At 40.3% G+C, this 23076-nt stretch overlaps 1 protein-coding gene across 1 annotated transcript; it reads right to left on the minus strand.

Moving 5' to 3' along the window:
- Nucleotides 1-2266: 2266 nt before the first annotated feature.
- On the minus strand, nt 2267-6822 carry LOC140763767 (ATP sulfurylase 2-like). The gene is made up of 5 exons (XM_073102108.1): nt 6159-6822; nt 3947-4352; nt 3578-3838; nt 2722-2808; nt 2267-2571 (listed from the first exon to the last, which is right to left on the minus strand). Exons 1-5 carry the CDS (start codon nt 6728-6730, stop codon nt 2434-2436), a joined length of 1464 nt encoding a protein of 487 aa, XP_072958209.1. The 5' UTR covers nt 6731-6822; the 3' UTR covers nt 2267-2433.
- Nucleotides 6823-23076: the final 16254 nt, after the last annotated feature.

A 23076-nucleotide genomic window follows, 5' to 3' on the forward strand; every position in this document is an offset into this window, starting at 1 on the left:
TCAATGAACTTTTTAATCAAGTAAGAAGAGTAATAAAGAAATAATAACACGTCCAAGAAGACAATTTTCACAAGCAAAACTATAAGAGCGAAAACACATTGAACGAGGTCAACATGAAATCCAATGATTTCGCACTACTTCATCGGATTCACCTACTATATCTGAGAGGAGAGTTTGAAAAGAGCTCCCATTTCGATCTTATCTCACGCTTGAAGCAAAATAAAACTTTAATTGACGAGAGTTAAGGCATAGACACCCCGATAGTAAGTACATCCTAAATTACACTAAGTGAGAGAAAGAGTCGTCCTCTAAAGTGAAACTATATTACCTTTTGACATAAGTAATTGGCAATGTAGATGAACCAATAAAAACCATGAGACAAATTCAAAATGAGGTAACTAATCTTTGTTAGACTATATTGGTAGAGCCTAAAAATGCAAAGATGCTTTGCTAGATGATGCATGGTTGAATCCAATGCATGATGAACTAGAGAAGTTTGAACCTAATAATATGGCTGAATGATGTAAATGTTAATGAATTTTAAAAGTAAATTTGATGAACGTAGGGTAGTTGTGAGAAATAAAGCTAGATTTGTAGCTCAAAAGTATACATAGATTGAAGGGATAGATTTTGATGAAGCATTTACTTTCGTTATTAGACTTGAATCAGTACGCGTTTTGTTTGCTCTTATTTGTCATATGCATTTTAAATTATTTCAAATGCACGTGAAATATGCATTTTTAAATTGGATCATAAACGAAGAAGTGTATATTGAGCAACCGAAAAGTTTTGAGGATTCCTAATTTTCCTCCCATGCGTATAAGTTGCAAAACACCCCATATAGTTTAAAACAAGTTCCTAGAGTATGATATGCCAAGTTGACTTCATTTATGTTAGAGTCAAGATTCACTTGAGGGAGAGTGGACAAAACTTTATTCATTAGTTATGATTTTGAAAAACTTATAGTAACTTAGATTTATATAGACGACATTATGTCTGGGACTATGTCTGATAAACGTGCTAAGGACTTTGCATAATTAATGTAGAGTTAATTTGAAATGAATATGATGGTGAATTAAAGTTTTTTATAGGACTTCAAATTAGTCAATTTGATAATAAACCTTTTGTTTCTCAATCTAAGTATGCTAGAAATCTTGTTCAGTAATTTGGATTGATTTTTGTAAAACATGTTAGAACTCTTATGAGTATGAGTGCAAAACTTGGTAAGGATAGTTCTAGAAAAAGTGTTGATCTAACTCTTTATAGGAATATGATACGAAGTATGTTGTATCTGACAGCTGACTTAATATTACTTTTCATGTATGAGTTTGTGCTAGATATTAGTCTGATCCCAAGGAGTCGCATATTTTAGTAGTCAAATTAAATTTTAGATATGTAAATGGACGGTTGATCTAGGATTTAATATACATTTGACATCAGTGCTATTATTTTAAATTTTTTGTTGTGCTGATTGAGCTCGGTCATTTGATAGGAAGAGAAAATTTTATCAAACACACATTATATTTTATTTTTATTATAATTCGCACCCTATCATTTAAATATTTTATTATTTAGCCTCTGTATTTTGTCTTTTTAATGCCTCAAAAATATCTTGAATTAACTTTAACCTAACAACAACTGATTGATAGAAATTATTCTATTACTTTTAGAAATAATAAATAAAAATTTAAAATCCCTAAAATATTTCACCTTTGACTTTAGAACCTAGCTCCCTTTTGTATTTATCTTAACCTTAGAAATATACCTAGAATTAAAGTCATTTTACATCTATAGGTAGTTCAACTCATCAATATGGTATTCTTTACAAAAAAAAATAAAAACCCCATCTATACTGTGACTTTCCATTAGGAAAACTAATGTTAAAAGTGTTTTTTTAGCATTAAAAGTAAAAAATCAAAGTTGAACAATAAATATCCAAAAGGTAGATTGTAAATGATAATAAAAGTTGTATGTTTTTGATAAATTTTTCTCGTTTTTATAAAATCCAAGTAATCAAATAGACGATAGTTTATTAAACCAGAAAATACCATGCAAAAAGCTATACAATTAAACAGACATGGGCCAGGCCCAGTTTAATGAGCCACTGGGACAAGACTAAAAAATGAAACAGAGTTCCACAAAAGGCATCAGCCAACAAACAAATATAAGAAAAATATAGACAGATCTTGCAAGAAGAAGCTAATTTTATAGGGTTGCTGCAGAGGTTTGCTTGATTACCAAAAAAAAAAAAAAAAAAAGAGTTGGATGCAATTTAAATTTACTTATTCTGAAATTGGTAGAAGTAAAAATTAAATTGTTGTAACAATATCAAAATAAATACCCAGAACTAAAAAAAAAAAAATTTGCAAGAGTTGTATGCTTGCATAAATCTTCATCCATCCTAGTTATACTACTACTACCAAAGTCCGACAATTAAACAGCTGCGACGGCTGATTTTTTGTCTGTTTCTTCAGTTTGCAAGCTATTGTAGTAGTCGACGAGAACTTTCCATCCACCGGGGCACATAAAGCCATCAGGAGGATTCTCCCCAGTTCTTGCATATGTTCTCATCTGGAGTATTTACAATTTAAACTTATTAACTTAAACTCATCAATTCTGAAATCTCATTAATGGGCAAGTTCAAATTTATCTTCTTAAGCTACAAAATAGAGGTCTATCCGGGAGATAAAGGGTATCAAAAGCTGCATGGACAAAACATACCTTGGTTCCTGAGATGAAGAGAAAGTCTTTACCACGCGACGGGTCAAAAAACGCCATCTTTTTAGCAACTGTATCGTATGCAGCTACCTGCTCGGATTAATAGAGATCAAGATCAATGTGCAGCTCAGAGAATTGCAGGTCTAGAAACATCGAGACTCAGTACATAAAGAGGCAGTTCACAAAAATGTCGAGACTTGGTACATGAAGAGGGCATATGGAGGTAACAGTTCAACAAAGTTTAGCTCAAATGAATTCCAGGTACTTTTTTATGGCCTTTTAGTCTTGAATATTAAGCAGAAGTAGAAGCAGAAGCATAGTAACATTAAGCACATCATGCAAGTATATTCTTCTGAGAAAGTAACTAAAAGATTAAGTGGCATTCCCCTGAATGATTATTCCATAAATAGATATTACAGAATCAAATCAATCAACAGAGAAACTACCTTGAACTTATTTTCTTAATTGTAGAATGAAAATTGCCAAGAAGTTCAGAAAATCTCATTCACCAAAGTCTAGAATGGATAAGTCTATGTCCAGATATTTGACACGACACAAGCATTACGGCCCTATTAACTATGATCATCTGCCTCTGAAGCATTCATGAGATGTATATAAACTAATATTTAACTTGAAAGATTATGGAAGAGTAGAAAACAGAGCAAACAGTTGAAAGTGACAGCAACATGTGCAGTCTTTTCTTTCCTTTTTTTTTTTTTTTTTTTTTTTTGAAGAGGATATAATGATTAATTGCCTTTTCTGTGAAGTCTATACAGGCTATATGCATAAATAGCAAATATAAAAGCAGAAGCAAAAAGGCATATTTCTTAGATAGAAGCTGAGATCTGTGGCACCATACCCTAAAAGGCAATATGTTAAGCTTCTCTAAACCTGGAGCCATGCTTAGGACTTTTTTCCCATGATCTGGGTCATATAAGTCCCTCTTCTCAGTCGGATGACTCATTCCAGCAGGATCACGTCCTACTATATAGAAATTAGCGCCAGCATTAATCCGTGCCTTTGCATGCCACTGTACTTCTGTTGGGCCAGCATAATGCATAGGCGAAGGAAATATTGCTACAACTGTAGTCTCCGGGTCAAGAATTCCATCCTCTAGAACCTGTTGGCAATAGAGCTTCAGGTTCTGAAACATAAGCTGATAAACCATGCCTCTTGATGCACCACTTTTTAGCTAAGAGAGAAAGAAGATGTAATTTAAAAGAGTCACCTTGCTGTGTTGCTCCATCCGCACAGATAAAGGCACATCATCCGCCTTGGTGAAACCACCCAAAGGATGAAGTAGTAGAATGGGATTTTTGTAACCCATTTCCAAGAGACGCCTTCTTGTGTCATTCATCAACAACGCATGACCATTATGTACAGGATTTCTTAATTGAAAAGCAAATACAGCATCAGCCTCACGTTTGTCAAATTCCTTCCGAAGTGCTACAGGTGAGAGCCTGTAGTTATCAAGACCATCACTATATTTGATAGGTTCTAGCACTTCGATATCCCCACCAATCAGCCAGTTTCCAGCTGGTGTTATTACCTCCTCAACATATGGTAACCCAGGAGCCGTTGTTCCCCATGTTCTAGCAATTCTTTCTTCTTTGTTATGATTGTATATTTGAATTCTGCATAATGAGAAAGTATTCAGTGTCAGATCAAGACACGAGAAGACACAGATTGTGAATTGCAATATTCCTCATATCCATGTCAGATCATCATCTGTAACAGTAATGCAACACAGAACCAAATGAAATCAGGAGGCGTCCCCAGTCCCTTTCTCGTATATGGATAAAGCCTCTACCTGGCTTCTCTGTAGTACCCTCACCCTCCCCTCTCCTCTCCTCTCATGCCCACGAGTAAGGTGCAAGAACAGAAATATTACATTGTTAATGATTCTACCTGATAAATGAAATGAAGTTACAAAAGGAAGAGGCTCCATAAAAAGATGGAACCAATGAGCATCTGAAGAGCCAATACAAGTACAGACTATAGTGTTGGATATTTTCTCCACATGTGAATGATGATTTATGTTCCACTTCACAAACTTACGGTTTACATTTCTTACATTACGACAGCAACTAAAAGATCAAGACAAAGAGAGGTCATAAATATTAGGGACAAGAAACTTCAAATGCAACAAGCAAGCAACAAAAAGAAAAAATAAACCTTTATTCTTAAATATTTGGACCAGAAAACCCCATTGCAACATCTAATGACACAATAACGGTATTACCTAATTTGACTCATCAGGTGAGGTCGTAACTAGTAAATTTTTGGACCAAAAACCCCAAATGCAACATTTTTAAGACAATGATCGTATTAGCTTCAGATAAAATCATAATTGTTGTGTCCTAGAAACCCAAAATTCAACATCAGATGTCACAATAATCATCTTATCCAGCTTGACACATTCCTCATTTTTGCACTCTCATTTCCATCACCCTCCCTCCATGCCGAACCATTATCTTCTTTCTTAGTTCCTGCCCTGAAACTCCTTTTCTCCTTTCTCTTTTCAACAGTATGACTCTATGACAATAATAATGACTTATAACTTGTATTTGCCTAGAGAGGGAGCAATTTTTATTGCTAGAATACAAAATTACTCTTGTCAACACAAAAGTGCCTTGTTGACATCCTCTGATAAAAAGTGCTCCACATGATTTCTAGTTCTACACAAACCAAAAGGCCTAGTGAATTTCTTTTCTTTGATCCTGCAATTTTTATATATATATATATATATATTTACTTCACTAACCATGATAACATTCTACAGTCATTCCAAATTTCCAACAACAGTGTATCCAAATACCAAGTAGAAGTGGGTGCATAACTCTTCAATGCCATCAAATATTCCCAAAAGGTTTGCACACGTACCCCAGTTTATCTAACTGAACACCCATCCTCTCCAAGACAAATCAGAGAAGACCTGTTTATTACTTTCAACTCTAATAGAAATTTCTGGCCCATTCATTTAGAACATTCTAAAGTGCATCAAGAAGCATCAATTAGCTCTTGGTGACTACTGGCCCCAAACACTTTTTTCTCTTGTTCTATTTCAGAATCTCAAATGTTCCATCCTATTTTAGTTATAGCTTAGTTATAAAATTCCAAATAAAATTAAAAAGAAATTATACACTGCATTTTACATCGTAAGGCATACTCTTAGACTTTATCCCTTCTATAAGCAAATTTTCCAAAATGATCTTCTAAGGATCACTTTCCCAAATAGAATTCATCCATTTTCAAAGGGTGACGAAAAAAAGAAAAGACTTTTGCTCGGCATCTAGTCTGCAATAGCTTATGAGATGTTAAAACTTACACCTTATATGACCAAGTCAATTGTCATGTACCAAGTTTCTACCTTTCTCTATCAAGTTCGCAATTCCACAGACCCAAATTACTCAAACCAAACGTCAAGAGACAAACCAAACCTGCGGAGAATGGCGACAAGATTCCCCGAGGGGCCGACGAGAGTGACGTCGGGGCTATCTCCGATCGCCTCCTTATCTTTCTGATCGATCGCAAGCACGATGGGCAGCGACATGTTAACGACGCTGCCATCGGCGAGCCGGAGAGAATTGAAGTGCAAGCTCTGCAGGTACTCGTCTTCCCGCATGAACCCACGCAAAGGGCTCGCCCACCCCTCGGAGAGCACATGCACCCACTCCAAATCCACCTGGGAGATCCTCACGGCCGGAAGCGCCGCCGCTTCCACCCTCCGCGCGGCCCGCTCCCCCTCCGGCACCACCAGGTCCACCACCTCGCCGCCGTCGGGCTCGATGAGCGAGCTCCGCACGATCCTTGAAGCAGAAGACATGGTCCTCGCCGGAACTGGGAGGGAGGAGGCGAGGGCGTTGGAATGATACAACGGATTGGAGAATCGAGATGGGTTTCGGCTCGGGAAGGCGATTGTGGTGTCAAAATTGCGCCTTGGGGAGCGAGGATGAAGCAGAGGGGAGGAGGAGAGGTGGAAGCTTTGGGCTTTCGGCGTAAGGAGAGCCATTGGATGAGAAGGGTGAGATCCCGTAACGTTTGGCTCCAAACTCGGAGGACGTTTAGGAAAGTTTTATATAATTCTATTTTGGCGTGCACTTTTAGTAAGAGTTGCGGGGTCATTGGCTAGTATTTGTTTACTAGGAAGAGATTAACTACTTAAACAATAATAATACTTAATCAACATGCACAAGTAATCAAGTACACCCTAAGAATAACTTTATATAGTGTACAATTAGGTAAATTTACACTTCAACCCTGTGATTTGGCTCTATTTATACTTCACCTATATTGTAATTATCACTTAGCTATTAATGATGATGTGAAATAACTTAATATTGAGCTACAAATACCTAAATAAAATAAATTAATACGTCCTAAAATAAGTTCCCCTCTCGGCCATCCATGGAGTGGAGTTTAATTGGTATCAGAAGCATAGAAGCTGGAGGTATAATGTCACTCTATCACTCTTGTGGAATGTTGAATGAGAACCTTATGTTTTAAGTGGTGGGTCCATTGGTTATGATAGTAAAAGAGGCAGGGGACCAATATGGTTGCGAATTTATTCTTTCTTTGTTTTATTATTCCTTCCTCTATTGGGTGTGATGTATGGCCTGTGGGCTAACGAGGGCCTTGGATTGAACCAGGTTTCTCCCATTTGTTTGTTAATTGTTTATGATGTTTGAACTTAATTTGATTACAATATCTACTTAATTAGGGATGCTGCATGATGTTATCATCTGGGGTTGACTGCTTTCTTGATACATGTGGCAAATTTTGACCTGGGACATTAGTCCTATATAAATCAATTTCTGGTGTTTAACCTAGTTACAACTGGTATAAATTAACATCTTATGTTTTTGTTGTATTTGTGTCGGATTTTAGTAGTTGTGTTTATACAAGTAAACCGAATTAGTTGTATAATTTATATAATAAATAGGTTATATTTGTGCTTCAAAAATCCGTGTTTTTTTTTATAAAAGGGTCTATAAACTAATTTCCTTAAGTAAAAAGGGTGCAATCAAGATCAGTCCATTCCATACTAGCACTCGAATGGTTAGACTGGCAAGAGAGCGGGACTTGGTGTTGTTACACTAGCCCCTAAAAAACTATACATTCTTGCTCTATTGGACGGTTAGTCCAGTTGATACAAATATTCTGATCGTTCGCGGCTTTTATAATCTATATTTATTATATAGGTTAGTAGAGAATAGTGATTTTTAAAAAAATTCTTATAAAGTTAATTACACATGGACTATTAGAATTTAAAATTATACTAATTTCGTTAACAGAGACTATGAAATTATGATTTTGAGCAACCTAAGACATTAGTATGGGGATAGTTTCTTTGGCCAAATTTCCATAGATAGAAAAATATCTATAATATGCTTCCAATGGCGAGATTAGAACCTGTGGATGGATAGAATGTAAATCTTGTCAAATTTATTCCTCTCCCCTTCCCTAAAATTCTTTCTTTCTTTCTTAAACCTTACAAAAATGATAATAATATCCAAATAGGATTCTCCACTCCATTGCCTTGAACAAAGAAGAAACCCTCTTATCCCTTCCCTGTTCATCTTCAAACTATTGACTGGCCGCCGTTATTGAAAATTGGAGAATTGATTTAGTCAAAGACATTAGCAATTGTGCAAGGTGTATTCCTAAACCTTTTTAGTTATGGCACATGACTCAAGGGGACCAAAACCCTCTTAAATGCTGACACATGATTGGACCCATCCCCGTTATCTTGATAATCTACCTACCCTCATAAATATACCATTATTATTATTATAAATTAGATATTATAAAAATTTATATGTTAGAGTTATTTTGTTTAAGTAGATTTAAAAATCAGAGTAATACGTTATAGTCAAAAGGGTGAGAAAATATTGAAACGGCGTTAAAATGGGAATACCAATGTTGCGGTAGTCGTCAGTGGACGGTAGACAACCTAAAAATGGGTGGCTCATAGAGAAAGATAAAAATAAATTTTTAGGTTAGATTTACTCCTAGAAAAAATAAATAGCTATGATTAAAATAAAAAATAACCCATAAACTAGAGTCACAACGGATTGGATCCGGTTTATTCTATTGAACTTATATCCGCAGATTAGTTGCTTTAATTTAATTTAAAATAATAAGCAAAAATTGATGAATGACTCCTTTGGTAAGAAAGAAATCAGTGAACTGTAGCTCAAGAGCATTGCCAAAACAAAATTGCTTGATCACAACATTAAATTGAGTCTCAACAAGTTGGATAACCCTTGGAAATAGCCTCAGACTTATGTTTCATAAGATATCCAAGTGAACCTAGTACAATCATCCACGAATGTAAGAAAGTACCTAAAGCCATTGTGAGTAGACCTATGAAAAGGACCCCAGATATTTCATAGGTCCCCAGATATCAGAATGAACTAAATCAAAAGCATGAGCAGACAAATGATTGTTAGAAACAGAAGAGAGACTTCTTTGTTTAGCAAAGGGAAAATGGTACAAGCACTCAGCAAACTAGTTTAGTAAAATATAACTGTTCTTGCAACAAATCATCTTTTAGAAGACAAATGACCTAATCTGTGATGCCAAATTTGAGCCTTCCTTATTAACAATAGAATGAGAAGAATTATAGAGTTGAATAGTAGAATTTTTATTGCTAGTCTAATCTGTGAACATAGCAGAATCAAGAACATAGAGATCATCAACACTCTTATCCTGCCAATTGTCTTCAATTGTAGCTGATCCTAGGCAAGACAAGAATCTGTGAGAAACTGGCCAAGTAGAACAGAATATCTGGTTAAAGCACTCATAGACAATAAGTTGAACTTGAACTGAAGCACATATAAAGCATCATCAAGCACCAGTTGAGAAGATTAGCCTCACAGTACCAATAAAATAGACTAGAATTCTTCTTTGATCAGGTAAAGTAACAAAAGCATTCTAGACTGGTTTCATAGAAAGAAAGGCAATCTGACTGAAGCAAATATGACTTGTAGCACTGGAGTCCACAATCCAATATCTAGAAGAATGAAAGATAAGAATGATGGAGATAGAAAACAAGTACTTATTGCTTGAGCAGAAGAACTTTCAGCATCTGCACCATTCTTAGCAGCTGAAAGATGAGTAACCAACATGGCCATTGGAAGAGAGTACTGAGAGGGGTTTAACATCTGAACAAAATAGCTTATATTGTTGGAGTTAGAAGTCACGCCAGTCTCTATAACTCGATTAGCAACTTGAGTCTCACCAGTAGTATAATTTGACTTTTGCTTAGGCTTATACCCCAGGAGGATAACCATGAAGTTTATAACATTTATCAATAATATGCCTTGAGTATCATGGTGAGTACAAATAGGTCTTTCTTTCTTCTAATTACCGTTATTATGAGCTTGCCTACCATTGGATTATTAGGATTAGACTTAACACAGAAAGTCAGCAAAATTGTTCATCAAAGAACTAGACAAATTATGAGATTGCAGAAAAGCTCTGATCGCCGTAGTAGAGAACAACAATTGAGAAACCACGAGCAGAACAAATCGATCAAGATGAAGCAACAAGCAACAAAGCTTGGAAGAGAAGAACGTGGATCGAAAGAAGATAAACACAAGAGGAAGCATGGTACTGCTCTGCAACCATATTAAACCAAAGAAGGAGAGATCGAGAATTTGTGCAAGACTTTTCACTCTTGAATAGTTGATATTTACAAGAGAAGCCTAGCTTAGAAGTAGCTAGCTAACATCCGATCTGATAATCTCCGTTGCTTCTCCCTCCACGGAGGTGCCTTTGTTAGGTTTTGATTCCATGGATCTGGTGGTTGGCATGGTGGCTAAGGAACGGTGGCTCTGTTACGATTTGTTATGGTCCGACGTCCACTTCCCGATCTGAATCAATTGCAGAAAAGTAGCCCGCGCAGTCGAGGAAAAATATTCACTATATATTGTACCAGAGTCTGAATATTATAAAACTAAGGGTGGTAGATCCGTAACTTCCTGATTTATGTTTTTGGTATTTATGCCCTTCGCATATTCTGACTACAACTGGGATGAAAATATGCAAAAGTGGGGGTGATGATAGTGGTGACGAGTGGTGGTGATGATAAGGTTAGGGATAATAATGGAGATGAGGGTGGATGGTTTGTAGAGTTTAGGGGATAAGAATGAAGAGGGAAAAGGGGCCAAGATCCCAAGGAGGAGGGAGGACTCAACAAACGAGAGAGGTTAGAAGATCACCGACGTCAAGATGGCACACGGCTTGGGCTTGAATCAAGGGGAAGGAAGATTAGGGTAGACAAAACAAGAGAGAGGATAGAACTTAATATTCATTCATCATAATCTTTTTGGTTGCCATCCACACCTTAAAAGGTTAATCAAATAAGCCAAAAATGACAGTTATTAACTCTAGAAATAGTGAATTCTCGTCAATCGCGTTCGTACGGGGTCGAGATGGTTCGAACGCATATTTTGCATTCTTTGCCTATGCAAATATATATAAGCGTTCGCACGCAAGCGTTCAAATAAGGTCTGTGCATTCGAACGCACAAATTGCATTCTCTATCGATGCGAATGTATGCAAGCGTTCGCATGCGTGCGTTCAAATGTGGTTTACACGTTTGAACGCACAAATTACGTTCTCTGTCAATGTGAATGCCTACAGGCGTCTGCAAGGGCGTTTGAATGCACCCTCTCTCGCGTTCGAACGCACCCCCTCCCGCGTTCGAACGCGACATATAGAATCCTTTTTCTTTTCTGAAATAAATAACTAGCACAATAAGAAAAGACTCCGATAAGATACATCCATGCTCAAGAGGACTAGATGAAGTCTGAATCACAATCATTCTACCATGCTTCTGCTCACTTTGTCCTCAAAGTGCGAATTCTAGATATCGCTCCATCAAGGTTGTCTTGGGTTTCCATATGGCCTGCTCCTGTGTTTGTCCCATCAAGCTTACCGGCACCTCTATGACTATTCTCCTTCACATCTGATCCTCCTTCATGCTAGGACCTTCTCTAGAGTGGGCTCGACTATCTTAGATTCTCGCTCGAGTAGTTATGTTGCAACTTGGTCAACTAGACCAACTCGGGCTCTCAAGTTGGATACATAAAAAATAGGGTGAACTTGGGATGACTCAGGTAAATCCAGCTTATATACAACCGCTCTCATCTTCTCCAGCATCTGAAATGGACCAAAGAAGCGATATGCTAGCTTTTAATTTTGAATAGTTCGTACTGAGATTTGCCGGTACGGTTGGAGCCGTACATAGACCCAATCACCAACTTCATAGCTTCTTTTCTTGTGTTTGTGGTCATACATTTGCTTCATTTGGTTCTATGTCATTGCTAGATGAACCTTGAGCTGCTTGAGTACCTCATCTATGTTGGTATAATCAAGTGCGCTTGGCCGATCATAAGATCTCAATGTCGGTGGTACGTGCCCATAGACTACCTCAAAAGAGGTCCTCCCAATAGTGGTGTGATGAGCCGTGTTGTATGAGTACTCCACCCAAGGTAGGTAAGCTGGTTGTCTCTTCGGTTGCTGCCCGACGAATACCGCAAATATTACTCGAGGAAGTGATTAACGACTTCGGATTGCTCGTAGGTTTGAGGATAATATGCCGAGCTCATTTTCAGTTCAATACCTTTCTATTTGAAGTACTCTTGTCAAAAGTGACTCATGAAGATCGGGTCACGGTCTGAAACAATTGACCTTGGCATTCCATGCAACTAGGCTACTTCTTTAACAAAAATTTCTGCTACCTTCCTCGCAATGTACGAGTGTGCTAGAGCTGAAAAGTGTGCACTCTGTGTCAATCGGTTGACCATTACCATTACCACCGTATGTTCTCTTACCTGGGGCAGTCCTTCAATGAAGTCCATCGTCACATCATCCCAAATTTGATCCAGAATGGATAGGGGTTGCAGTAGTCTCGTTGGTTTGGTTGCATCCGCCTTGGCGCGTTGACTAACTTCACATGCTCGAACATAGGATAGCACCTCCTTTTCATCCTACCCATACACAATTTTGTGTCAACCTCTTATAAGTTCTAAAGGTTCCTTCATGCCCCGCCATAGGAGTATCGTAGAAGTGGCGCATCAAAGTCACCCGTAGTTTGGGTTTGGTCGGTACTCGTACTCGCCCTCGGTCTAGTAGTAGATTGTCCTTCACTTCTAGCCTAGGATAGCTAGATGGTTCTTCCTCGACTTTCTTTGTGAGCTCCCTTATCTCTGGATGTTCCACACATGCAGCTCTAATCTTCGAAAGGAAGGGAAATACTGGAATAGAAATCATGGCTAAGTCGGCCTATTCAGGTTGTCGCGATAGTGTATTGGCGATTTGATTTTTAGTTCCCTTCTTGTACACCAGTTCGTAGTTGTACCCTAACAACTTTGTCATCTACCGTTGCTATGCCAGAGTGTGGATCCGTTGTCCAAGGAAGTAAGGAAGACTTCGCTGGTCGGTACGCACCACGAATCGCCAACCGATAAGGTATGGTGTCCATTTGGTGACAGCATAGATAACGGCTAGCATCTCCCGCTCATAGGTAGACATCATCTAGTTCTTCATTGACAATGCCTTGCTCATGTACGCCATTGGCCTTCCTTCTTGCATGAGTACAGTTTTAATTTCAGTTCCTGATGCATTGCATTTCACGACAAAGGGTTTGGTGAAATCGGGTAATGCCAAAACTGGAGCAGTGGTCATTGCCTTCTTTAACGCTTCAAAGGCCTTCGTTGCTACTTCAGTCCAATGAAACTCTCCCTTCTTCAATAGTGATGTCAAGGGAGCAGCGATTTTGTCGTAGTTGGCAATGAATCGACGGTAGTAGCTCGTCAATCTAGGAAGCCCCGTAATTCTTTCGGTGTCTTTGGAATTTGCCACTGCACCATGTTTTTCATCTTTGTGGGATCGACTTTTACTCTCGCCGCTGAAATAATGTGGCTAAGATACTCCACTCTCGGCTGGCCCTATAAATATTTGGACTCCTTCACCTTCAACTCATTGTCCTTTAAAATCTGCAACACTTCGCGAAGGTGAGTGAGATGCTCCTTACAAGATGGGCTGTACACAAGGATGTTGTCGAAGAAGATTAGCACAAATCACCTCAATAATGCCTGAAAGATGTCATTTATTAAACCTTGAAAGGTAGAGGGGGCATTAGTGAGTCCAAAAGGCATGACCTTAAACTTATAATGCCCATTATAAGTGCAAAATATAGTCTTGTGCATATCCTCGGGCCTCACGCGGATTTGGTGGTAACCGGCTTGCAAATCTAACTTGCTGAAGTAAGAGGCTCCCGAAAGCTCATCCAAGAATTCTTCAATGACTGGTATAGGATACCTATCCTTCAACGTGATGGCATTGGGTGCACGGTAATCCATGTAGAAACGCCATGTCCCGTCCTTCTTCTGCACTAGGAGCATCGATGAGGAGTAAAAGCTTCAGCTCAGTTGGATAATTTCGTTGTCCAGCATCTCCTTGACAAGTCTTGTGATCTCCTCCTTTTGCATAAATGGTATCGGTAAGGCTTCACTTAGCCGGTTCCACTCCGGGAGTAATGCGGTGGTCTTGGGAGCGAGCCGATGGCATGCTGCTTGGCTCCTCAAAACCTCGCTAAATTCTTCCGATAAGGTGGACAAATCAGTGGGTACTTCTTCTTCCTTAGCCTGGCCTTCTTGACCCTGGATTAGTTGCATTAAAAGCCCATGACATCCAGCCTTTGGCAGTCCCACCATCGGTTGAAGTTTCTTTCAGAGCCGCGGTCAAATTCTGTCTAACCGCACCCGCTTGCCACTTCGTTTGAAGTCCATCCACATCTCCGAGAAGTCAAAGGTCATTGGGCCTAAACTTTGCTTCTATTATGTTCCCAATACGATGTCAGCCCCTCGTAAGGCCAATTGTGAAGATCGAAGGTGAAAGAATTGCCCTGAATCTTTAAAAGAACTTCTCGACATATGCCATTTGCCCGAAGCATCGTGCCATCTCCCAATGCTATATCAAATCTCAAAGTAGCATTTATAGCCATCCCTATCTTCTTGACCACACGCTCGTCCATGAAGTTGTGGATGCTCTCGGTGTCGATGAGGATCTCCACCGTTTGATTTTTCACCGTGCCATCGACCCACAACGTTCAAGGTGTATTGGCACCAAAGTAGGCATGCATGGATATCTTGGCATGGATCTCCTCGCATCCAATGCTTCTTGGTCTTCCATCATATCCTATAGTTCAGCACCCAATATCTCCTCTTCTTCCACCTCCTCGGCATCATCCAACACCATCATAGTGGCCGCCGGTCGGACATATTTGTGCCTGGGGGTGAATCGCTCATCATAGTAAAAGCATAACTCTTTTGCTCTTGTCTTTTCAACTTGGACTGAAGTAAATCTCCTCATAGTAGTTCGGAAAGGTCTCCACACTTCTGGTTGTGGCCGTGGAGGTAGTCTTGCACCCATTGCTCTCGGTGGGGGCACCGACACAAAATGTGTTGCTACTATTTACCGAGGCACTCCTCTAGACTTCGTGGTGCTCTAGCTTCCTTTTGCCGCTATCCGCAGCTATTAAAGCTTCTCTTCCATCAACTAAGTTGTTGCAAATGCCTCCAACAATGTGGTTGGTTGGGCAACCTTCACTTCAGCTTGAATGTCCCGTCGAAGACCACTAATGAAGATGCTCTTGAGTTGAGAATCCGACCAGCCCCGCACTCAATTGTTAATATGCTCGAACTCCTCTTAATATGCTCTCACCATAGTCTTTTGAGTTAACTTGGTAAGAGCAGCCTTCATAGCTGAAGGGTCCATATCGAATGCAAATCACGTCAGCAAACTCCTCCCACGATCGATAGGGTTGAGCTTGATGAGTAGCCTGGCACTATCAAATAGCGGTGTCTTCGAGATGGAAAGATGCCAACAACACCTTTTGGGCATTAGGTGTTCATTGGTATTTGAAGAACTGCTTTGCTCGGTAAACCCAATCGAGTGGGTCTCCTCTATTGAAGGGTGAGAAGTTAAGGCGAACCGTCCCTACACATACACCTCGTTCTTCTTCTTCATACCGGTTGGGCCTCCTTTCTCTTGGATTGAATCCAGCATCCCTAGGATGGTGTTGTGGGGTTCTTCATAATCCAACCACTCGTCGTTGTCATCGTGGAGTGATAGATCCGGTGCTCAGTCACGATGATGAACCAGCGGAGGTACGTCGTGGTAAAAGATTGGCGGTGGTATGTTGCGCCTTTCAGCCAGCGTAGGCAGTAAGGGCCTTCGGGCGTGTCTACCCATGGGATCCTCATGGTCTTCCTCCCACCTAGCACGAAAGAGTGGATGCGGTGTCCCTTGACAAAAATGTGGTTCACTTGGTGGTGTAGCCTAGGCTCGAATAGGAAACTCGGTCGCCGCCGTACCTCTTGGTGCGTCTAAGAGGGCTTGAGTCATAACTTTCATTGATTCTTGTATGGCTCGTTGTGTCTCCATCATATCCACAAACATCTTGATTAGATCTAAGTTGACTGTAGAGGTCATTGGAGACATTTCAATCAGTGAGTTAGGGTTAGCATTCGATCTAATAATCTCCATGGCTTCTCCCTCTGCGGAGTTGCCTTCATTGGGTCTTGATGCCATGGATCTAGTGGTTGGCATGGTGGCCGAGGAATGGTGGCTTTGATACCACTTGTTATGGTCTGACGTCCACTTCCCAATCTAGATCGATTGTAGAAAGGTAGCTCGTGCAGCCAAGGAAAAATATTCAACAGATATTCTATCGTAGTCATAATATTACGAAATGAAGATTGATCGATCCATAACTTTCTGATCTACACTTTTGTTATTTACGCCCTTTGCACATTCTGACTAAAATTGGGATGAAAATATGCAAACGTGGGGGTGATGGTGGTGGTGATGCGAGGTGGTGATGATAAGGTTAGAGATGATAATGGAGATGATGGTGGATAGTTTGTGGGATTTAGGGGATAAGAATGAAGGGGGAGAACAGGCCGAGATCCCAAGGAGGAGGGAGAACTCAAGAGACTGGAGAGGTTAGAAGATCACCGACGTTGAGATGGCGCATGGCTAGGGCTTAAACGAAAGGGAAGGAAGATTAGGATAGAGAGATAAGAGAGAGGATAGAACTCAATATTCATTTATCATAATTTTTTGGTTGCCATCCACATCTTAAGAGGCTAACCAAACAAGTCAAAAATAATAATTATTAACACTAGAAATATTGAATTCTCTCCGATCGTGTTCGAATGGGGTCGAGCGCGTTCGAACGCGTATTTTGCATTCTTTATCGATGTGAACGTATGCAGGCATTCGCACGTGGGCGCTCGAATAAGATCTAGACGTTCAAATGCACAAATTGCGTTCTCTATCGATGCGAATGAATACAGGCATTTGCATGCAAGCGTTCGAACATGGTCCACGCGTTCAAACGCACAAATTGCGTTCTTCGTTGATGTGAATGCCTGCAAGCGTTTGCAAGGGCATCCGATTGCACCCCCTCCCGCATTCAAATGCAACATACATAATTTTTATTTTTTTTCTGAAATATATAACTAACATAATAAGAAATAACTCCCACAAGGTGTATCTATACTCGAGACGACTCAGTGAAGTCCAAATCACATCAGTCCACCACCACCCTTGATCTTTCGCTATTTTACCTTTAACTTTTTATTTCGACCTTAGATTTATGTGAAATTAAAGCAGTTAGATCCATAATTTGAGGCTATCATCACAAAAAATTCTCATAATTTTTTTATGTCCATATCAGTCCAGAATTAGTTCATAACATAATTCCATCAGTATGTTATAAGTTTGATACACAGAGTATTAGGGAGATAAGTTGAAGTAGCCTCCCTACCAACACAACAAAGAAGAGGAAGAAGATTTAAGAGGAACATCACCCAAATTGCTCAAAAATAGTAGGCTAGTTAAGTAAAGCTTCATCATGTGTCATAGATCTTAAAGCAGTGTAGCTACAAAGGCCCTTACAAAAAGTAAGAAAGGAAACTAAACAAAAGAATCAAAATAGTCTGACTAATATGGAGAAGTTATAGCATGGTGGATAGCGGTCTATAACAAGAAGTATGGCGTAGTAGATGACTGCGGACTTCACTATGGTGGATGGCGGTGGTAGATAGTGGGGTAAATGACAAAGGGCAATAAGAGAAAATAGTGACAAGGTGTAGACGAATAGAGAGGCTAGCAAGTTGGGGGAAAACACAAAGGGGAGATGAATGGAGAGGGAGGGGGAAATGAGATCAAGAGGAAGAAAGATTGCATCAGGAAGCTCTAGAGGAAGGGAGAACAAGACGAGGGCAATAACGGCAACAAAATCATCACTATGCTTAGAGAGAGAAGGAAGAAGAGAGAGGAAGAAAGAAGAAATAGAAGGAAAATGCCTCTGTCATCTTACCATTTGGCTTCCAGCTAGGGGGTTGTCAGCGACGACGAGAAGAGGCTCTCATAGGAAGGGAGAAGAGATGGCCCCAAATGGGTCCAAATCCTACTAGAGCCATTGTCTTAGACTTTATATATATATTTGGTAAATTACACACGACCTATAACCTCCTTACTAAGCCATTGTTTTTTAATTTTTTACACTTAGACCCATATTGGGAGACCATCTCCCAATTTTATTGGACTTCTTGATAGCCATCAATGCTTCTGCTAGATGCCATTGATCCAAGACCTAATGTTGAGGAAGAAAAAGGGGAAGAGGGGGAGAGAGGGTAGCGTTGATAGAAGAAAAGAGAGGAGTTGATCACAATAAGAGGAGGGAGAAGGGATAGAGGAAAAAGAAATTGAGGGTTGAAAAATAATAGGTGGTGTATTGAAAGGGAAAGAAAGAAATAAGAAGGGCAGTATTGTCCACTAATTATGTTAGGGTCACTTCTTTTCTTTTTTTCCTTTTCTGAAATGGAGAGCTATATTAAGCTTTAGCTCTTACCCAACTATGTTGGGGGTCCAAAAGAATTTTACATAGATTAGGCTAGGTCATTTGGCCTAATGAAAGTAAAATTTGTCCTGAGAGTCCCCTGGCTAGTTGCCTAGTCAGTCGCCGGGTTTGCCTCTCGGAACACATGCAAAATATGGACCTTCCTTAGTCCTCTCAAGAGGCCAATACATTCCTCCACAAGGTTCCTAATTTTCCAAGGACAAATTTCTTCCTCTCGGAGTATCCTCACCAGCGCAATGGAGTTCGTTTCCAAGATGACATCTGTATTCGGCTCCGTAGCCTAGAGACCCATTCTGATAGTATTTTTGAAAAGATGGCAGATTCATTTGTGCATGGTTCCCAAGCTGCCTAGACTAGTCCCCTTTTCATTTATGGCCACACGCCTGAGCCACCATAGTTTACTTCCTTCAAGAATACCCTATCTGTATTAATTTTTGTTCAACTGAATCCGATGCACCCACTTGGCTAGCCTCCTAACATTAACTTCGGCGGGTTTTTTTTCCTTCCTTCACTAGCGTATTCTTTGGCTAGCTATTATGCTCGCATGACAATTGTCCTTAGGGTCGTCGAGGCCTCGCCAAAAATCACTGTATTATGTTGCTTCCATAATTGCCATAGAGTTGCCACAATGACCCCTTATCCACCTTGCATGGCCTGCTTCCCTAGGCCATGCAAAGGTAATCCAATCCTGATCTATTACTAGCTTGGTCATGCGTAAAGTCTCACATAGGCTTTGTCAAACTCCTTCGCTAAACTTGCACTAAGAAAATAAATGCCTACAGGTCTCGTCGAATAGTCCACACAGCACGACACTCTCCTCCAACTCCGTGCGTTAATTAGGTGCATGCCACGGCCGTGACCATTATCCTAGAGAAAAGCTCTTGCCTTGCTTGTAATCACATTGAGGACGAAGTTTGGCAGCCAAGTGAGACCAATCTAATATAATGGTATGGCTAAAAGCGTTGCCTTCACTAGCGTAGCCCTCCCTACGGTTGAGAGGAAGCTTCTTTTCCATCTAGTGAGGCACCTCTCCACTCTGCCCACCAAGGGTTGGTGTTCTCTAACCTTGACCGGTCTACCTGATATAAGGCATGGCCACCGAGGACAGCCCAACCTTTCTTCTAGTTGTAGAGCCAAGCCCTGGCTGATCTACTCAAGGAGGTAGAGGGCCGATTTCGCTGTGTTCACCTTTTGGTTAGTTAAAGCTAAGTAGCTTCCCACGCAAGCTAGGATGCATTTTGCATTAGAATGGTTCACTAAGGCCATTATCAAGAGGCCATCAATGTAGAGTAGGTGAGATAGGTGAACTGCTCCCTCCCTGAACCCTTAGAGCTCGTTGGAGTTGGTCTTCGCATCGAGTAGACCAATGAGTACCTAGGAAATCAAGATAAACAAGTACGGTGACAAAGGGTTGCCTCGATGCAGGCCATGGTGTGACGAGAACCATTTCGACGGACTTTCATTTATAAAGATCGCAAACCTCGGCAATGAGATACATGCATGGATCCTTGTACACCATTTTACTAAAAAGCCCATGTGTGCGAGAATGCTGAGGATCGTCGTCCAGCTGACTCTATCGTATGCCTTTTCCACATCCATATTTGACATCATTATTGGCGGTCAAAGTTTATCGTGCATGAGGGAATGCACAACTTCCTAAATTGCCAAGATATTGTCCACGATGCTTTAGCAAACAGCAAAGGTAGCCTAATTTGGGCCGACCACCTTTGCCAAAAGAGGCTTGAGTCAAGCCACCAACACCTTCGAGATGATTTTGTAAGCCACATTGCATAGTTCAATCGACTGAAAGTCCTGCACCTATACCCAATTTTCAACCTTAGGTATGAGGTCAAGAAAGTGTTCCCCCACTTGCTCGGGAGAGAGGCCATCGTGAAGAAGTACTCGATTGCCTCACAGAGGATTTGGCCCCATGGTCTCCCAGAACTGGATGTATACTTTTGCCTAAATACTATCCACCTCTGGGCATGGTCCACAATGCTGCTTTTATCTCGTCCATGGAGATCGAGGCCACTAGCTGTTGAGCATCTTCTAGCAAGATCTTTGGAAGTTTCGATCAGAATGATGCTTCCACAATGTCCCCTTCATCTAGCCCCCAAACCCTATGATAGAATTTCGTGAAGGCTATCCTCACCTCCACTGGGTCTTGCGTCCAACTCTCATATGCTTTCGTGGTCCCGACAATTTGGTTGCACTATTTATTGATAGTTGTGAAAAGGTGAAAGAACTTGGTATTACGATCTCCCTTATGTACCCTTTTCAGGTGTGCTTGCTGTGCCTATTTGATGTTGATTTGATTGCTAAGCATTGACTTCTTGAATACTGACTGTTGAGGGTTTGCAGCCCCTCCAAATCCAATTGGCCCATGGCATCTTGCTCCTTTAGCTACTTGACAATTATGGAAGCTTCTTCTAGGTTGGTCTTAAGGTTCCCCACCACACTTCTATGCCAGCTACGAAAAGCCTTTGGTAGGAGGCAAACTTTGTGCATGAATGCATGGAGGGGGTTCCCATGAGCCGTCTTCCCCCAAACCTCATGTACCACTCGTTTGTAGTCCATGTATTCAAGCCAGAAGAGCTCGAACCTAAAAGGGTAATTGAGCTTGAGGGGAGAGAGTTGGATCGTCATCAGTAGTGAGGCATAATTCGACGTAGCACAATGTAAGTAGAAGATCCTATTGTGAGGGTAAGTCGCTAGCCATTCTCCATTAGCTAGAGCCTGATTTAGCGGGACACAGATCCTTTGCTCCTCTTGCTGGTTGTTGCACCATGTGGATGGTAGCCCTTCATACCCAAGATCACAAAGGCCTGCCTAGTCTATAAACCCCACAAAGGCACTGCACTTGGGGCCGAGCTCGACCACTCCCACAGCTTTTCTTTTCACCCATTGTTATGTAAGTGTTGAAATTGCTGACAATGAGCCATGGGAGCTTGAGGTTGGTGAGTTGCACTAGCTCCTTCCACAACTCCGTTTGAAACAAGAGATTATTACTAGCATAGATGGCCGACCAGATCCAGGTATGCCTGTTATGGTTGTGATAACCATATGTAGGGCATAGCGGGAGGACGCCACCATTTCTATCCAGCCTATGGTATTCTTCCATAGGACTATAATCCCGCCTAAGCTGCCCATCGTCGGGACAGCAAACCATTTCTAGGACCTTCCTAACGCTCTGGCGACTACCTTTGCCGCATCCCAATCCGCATGAGTTTGAAGCAAGATAAGGATGTTCACTTTGTGGCTTCTATTCAGACCTCTATAGTGATCCAACACCTCCGTTTTGAGTGCCCCCCTATAGTTCTGAGCTAATGCTTTAAACATTTGCAACTGGTAGTAAAAGAATGGGCAGACTCAGCTGAGTCTTCCCCACATGGAGGCAGAGGAACGTGTCTCCCCTTTGGGTTGTCCATTGGGCTCGCCTTCAGCTTCTATGCTGACCTCCTCATTCTGCTGTCTCCCTTCACTGACCACCAACACCAAGTGATTTTTGGTGATGTCGATCTACATATCTGACTCCTTTGATCCAGATGGAGTTGGCATGAGTACCGGAGTCGACTGGAGTTCCAATGAGTTAGGGTCACTTCTAGATTGATCATCAAAAGGTGCACTCTATATGAGCATATTTCAAGCTCACCATTTCTACTCTAATATTATATTAACCCACTTACGGCTTTAAAAACTTATACTGTTAGGTAATGATAATTTTTATTTCTTATATTCTAATAAGCACTCAATGCTAAGAAACAAAAATGTTGGAAATTATCTAATTCACTGCTACAATGAATCTCTAGAGTTTTGAAGTGATGTGGAATCCTATTTGGAGTCAGGGTCATGGTTATTATTAAAGTTGAATAGAAGTTAAAAAGAGTCGTAAGAGAGTTCAAGCTACATAAATTATAAAAACCTAAAGATATATTCATAAATATTGAGAGTTGTGATATTACAATGTACCAAATTTTGATTGACTAGGACTCATGGATTGTAAAAAAGATGGATCACTATAATATCTATAGAAAGGCATATAACCATGCAGCAAAGCCCAAACTTTATTGGGTTAATTCCCTTGGGCCCAAATAGGCTCTATTGAGACGGCTAAGATTATACTAATTAATGCCACGGGTACCTCAATATAGGAGAATGAACGTTGAGGGTTGCAACCTTTTTTAATTTGATATAAACCCTAAGGCATTAAACATATTTATGTTTAGCATAATCAGGTTCAAATTATAAACAAGTACAAAACTGATTGTATTCTTTTTTTTTTCCAGCCATTTGTCCTGAAATCAAATTATTTAAGTTAAATGAGTTGAATTGTGTCAACCTATTTCAACTACATATTTAACTCAAATAGCACATGTAACATATTTAACTTAATTATATGTGATATATTCTGAGTA

This window comes from Typha angustifolia, chromosome 7, assembly GCF_048772165.1.
Source record: "Typha angustifolia cultivar Huaian chromosome 7, ASM4877216v1, whole genome shotgun sequence".
Classification (NCBI taxonomy): domain Eukaryota; kingdom Viridiplantae; phylum Streptophyta; class Magnoliopsida; order Poales; family Typhaceae; genus Typha; species Typha angustifolia.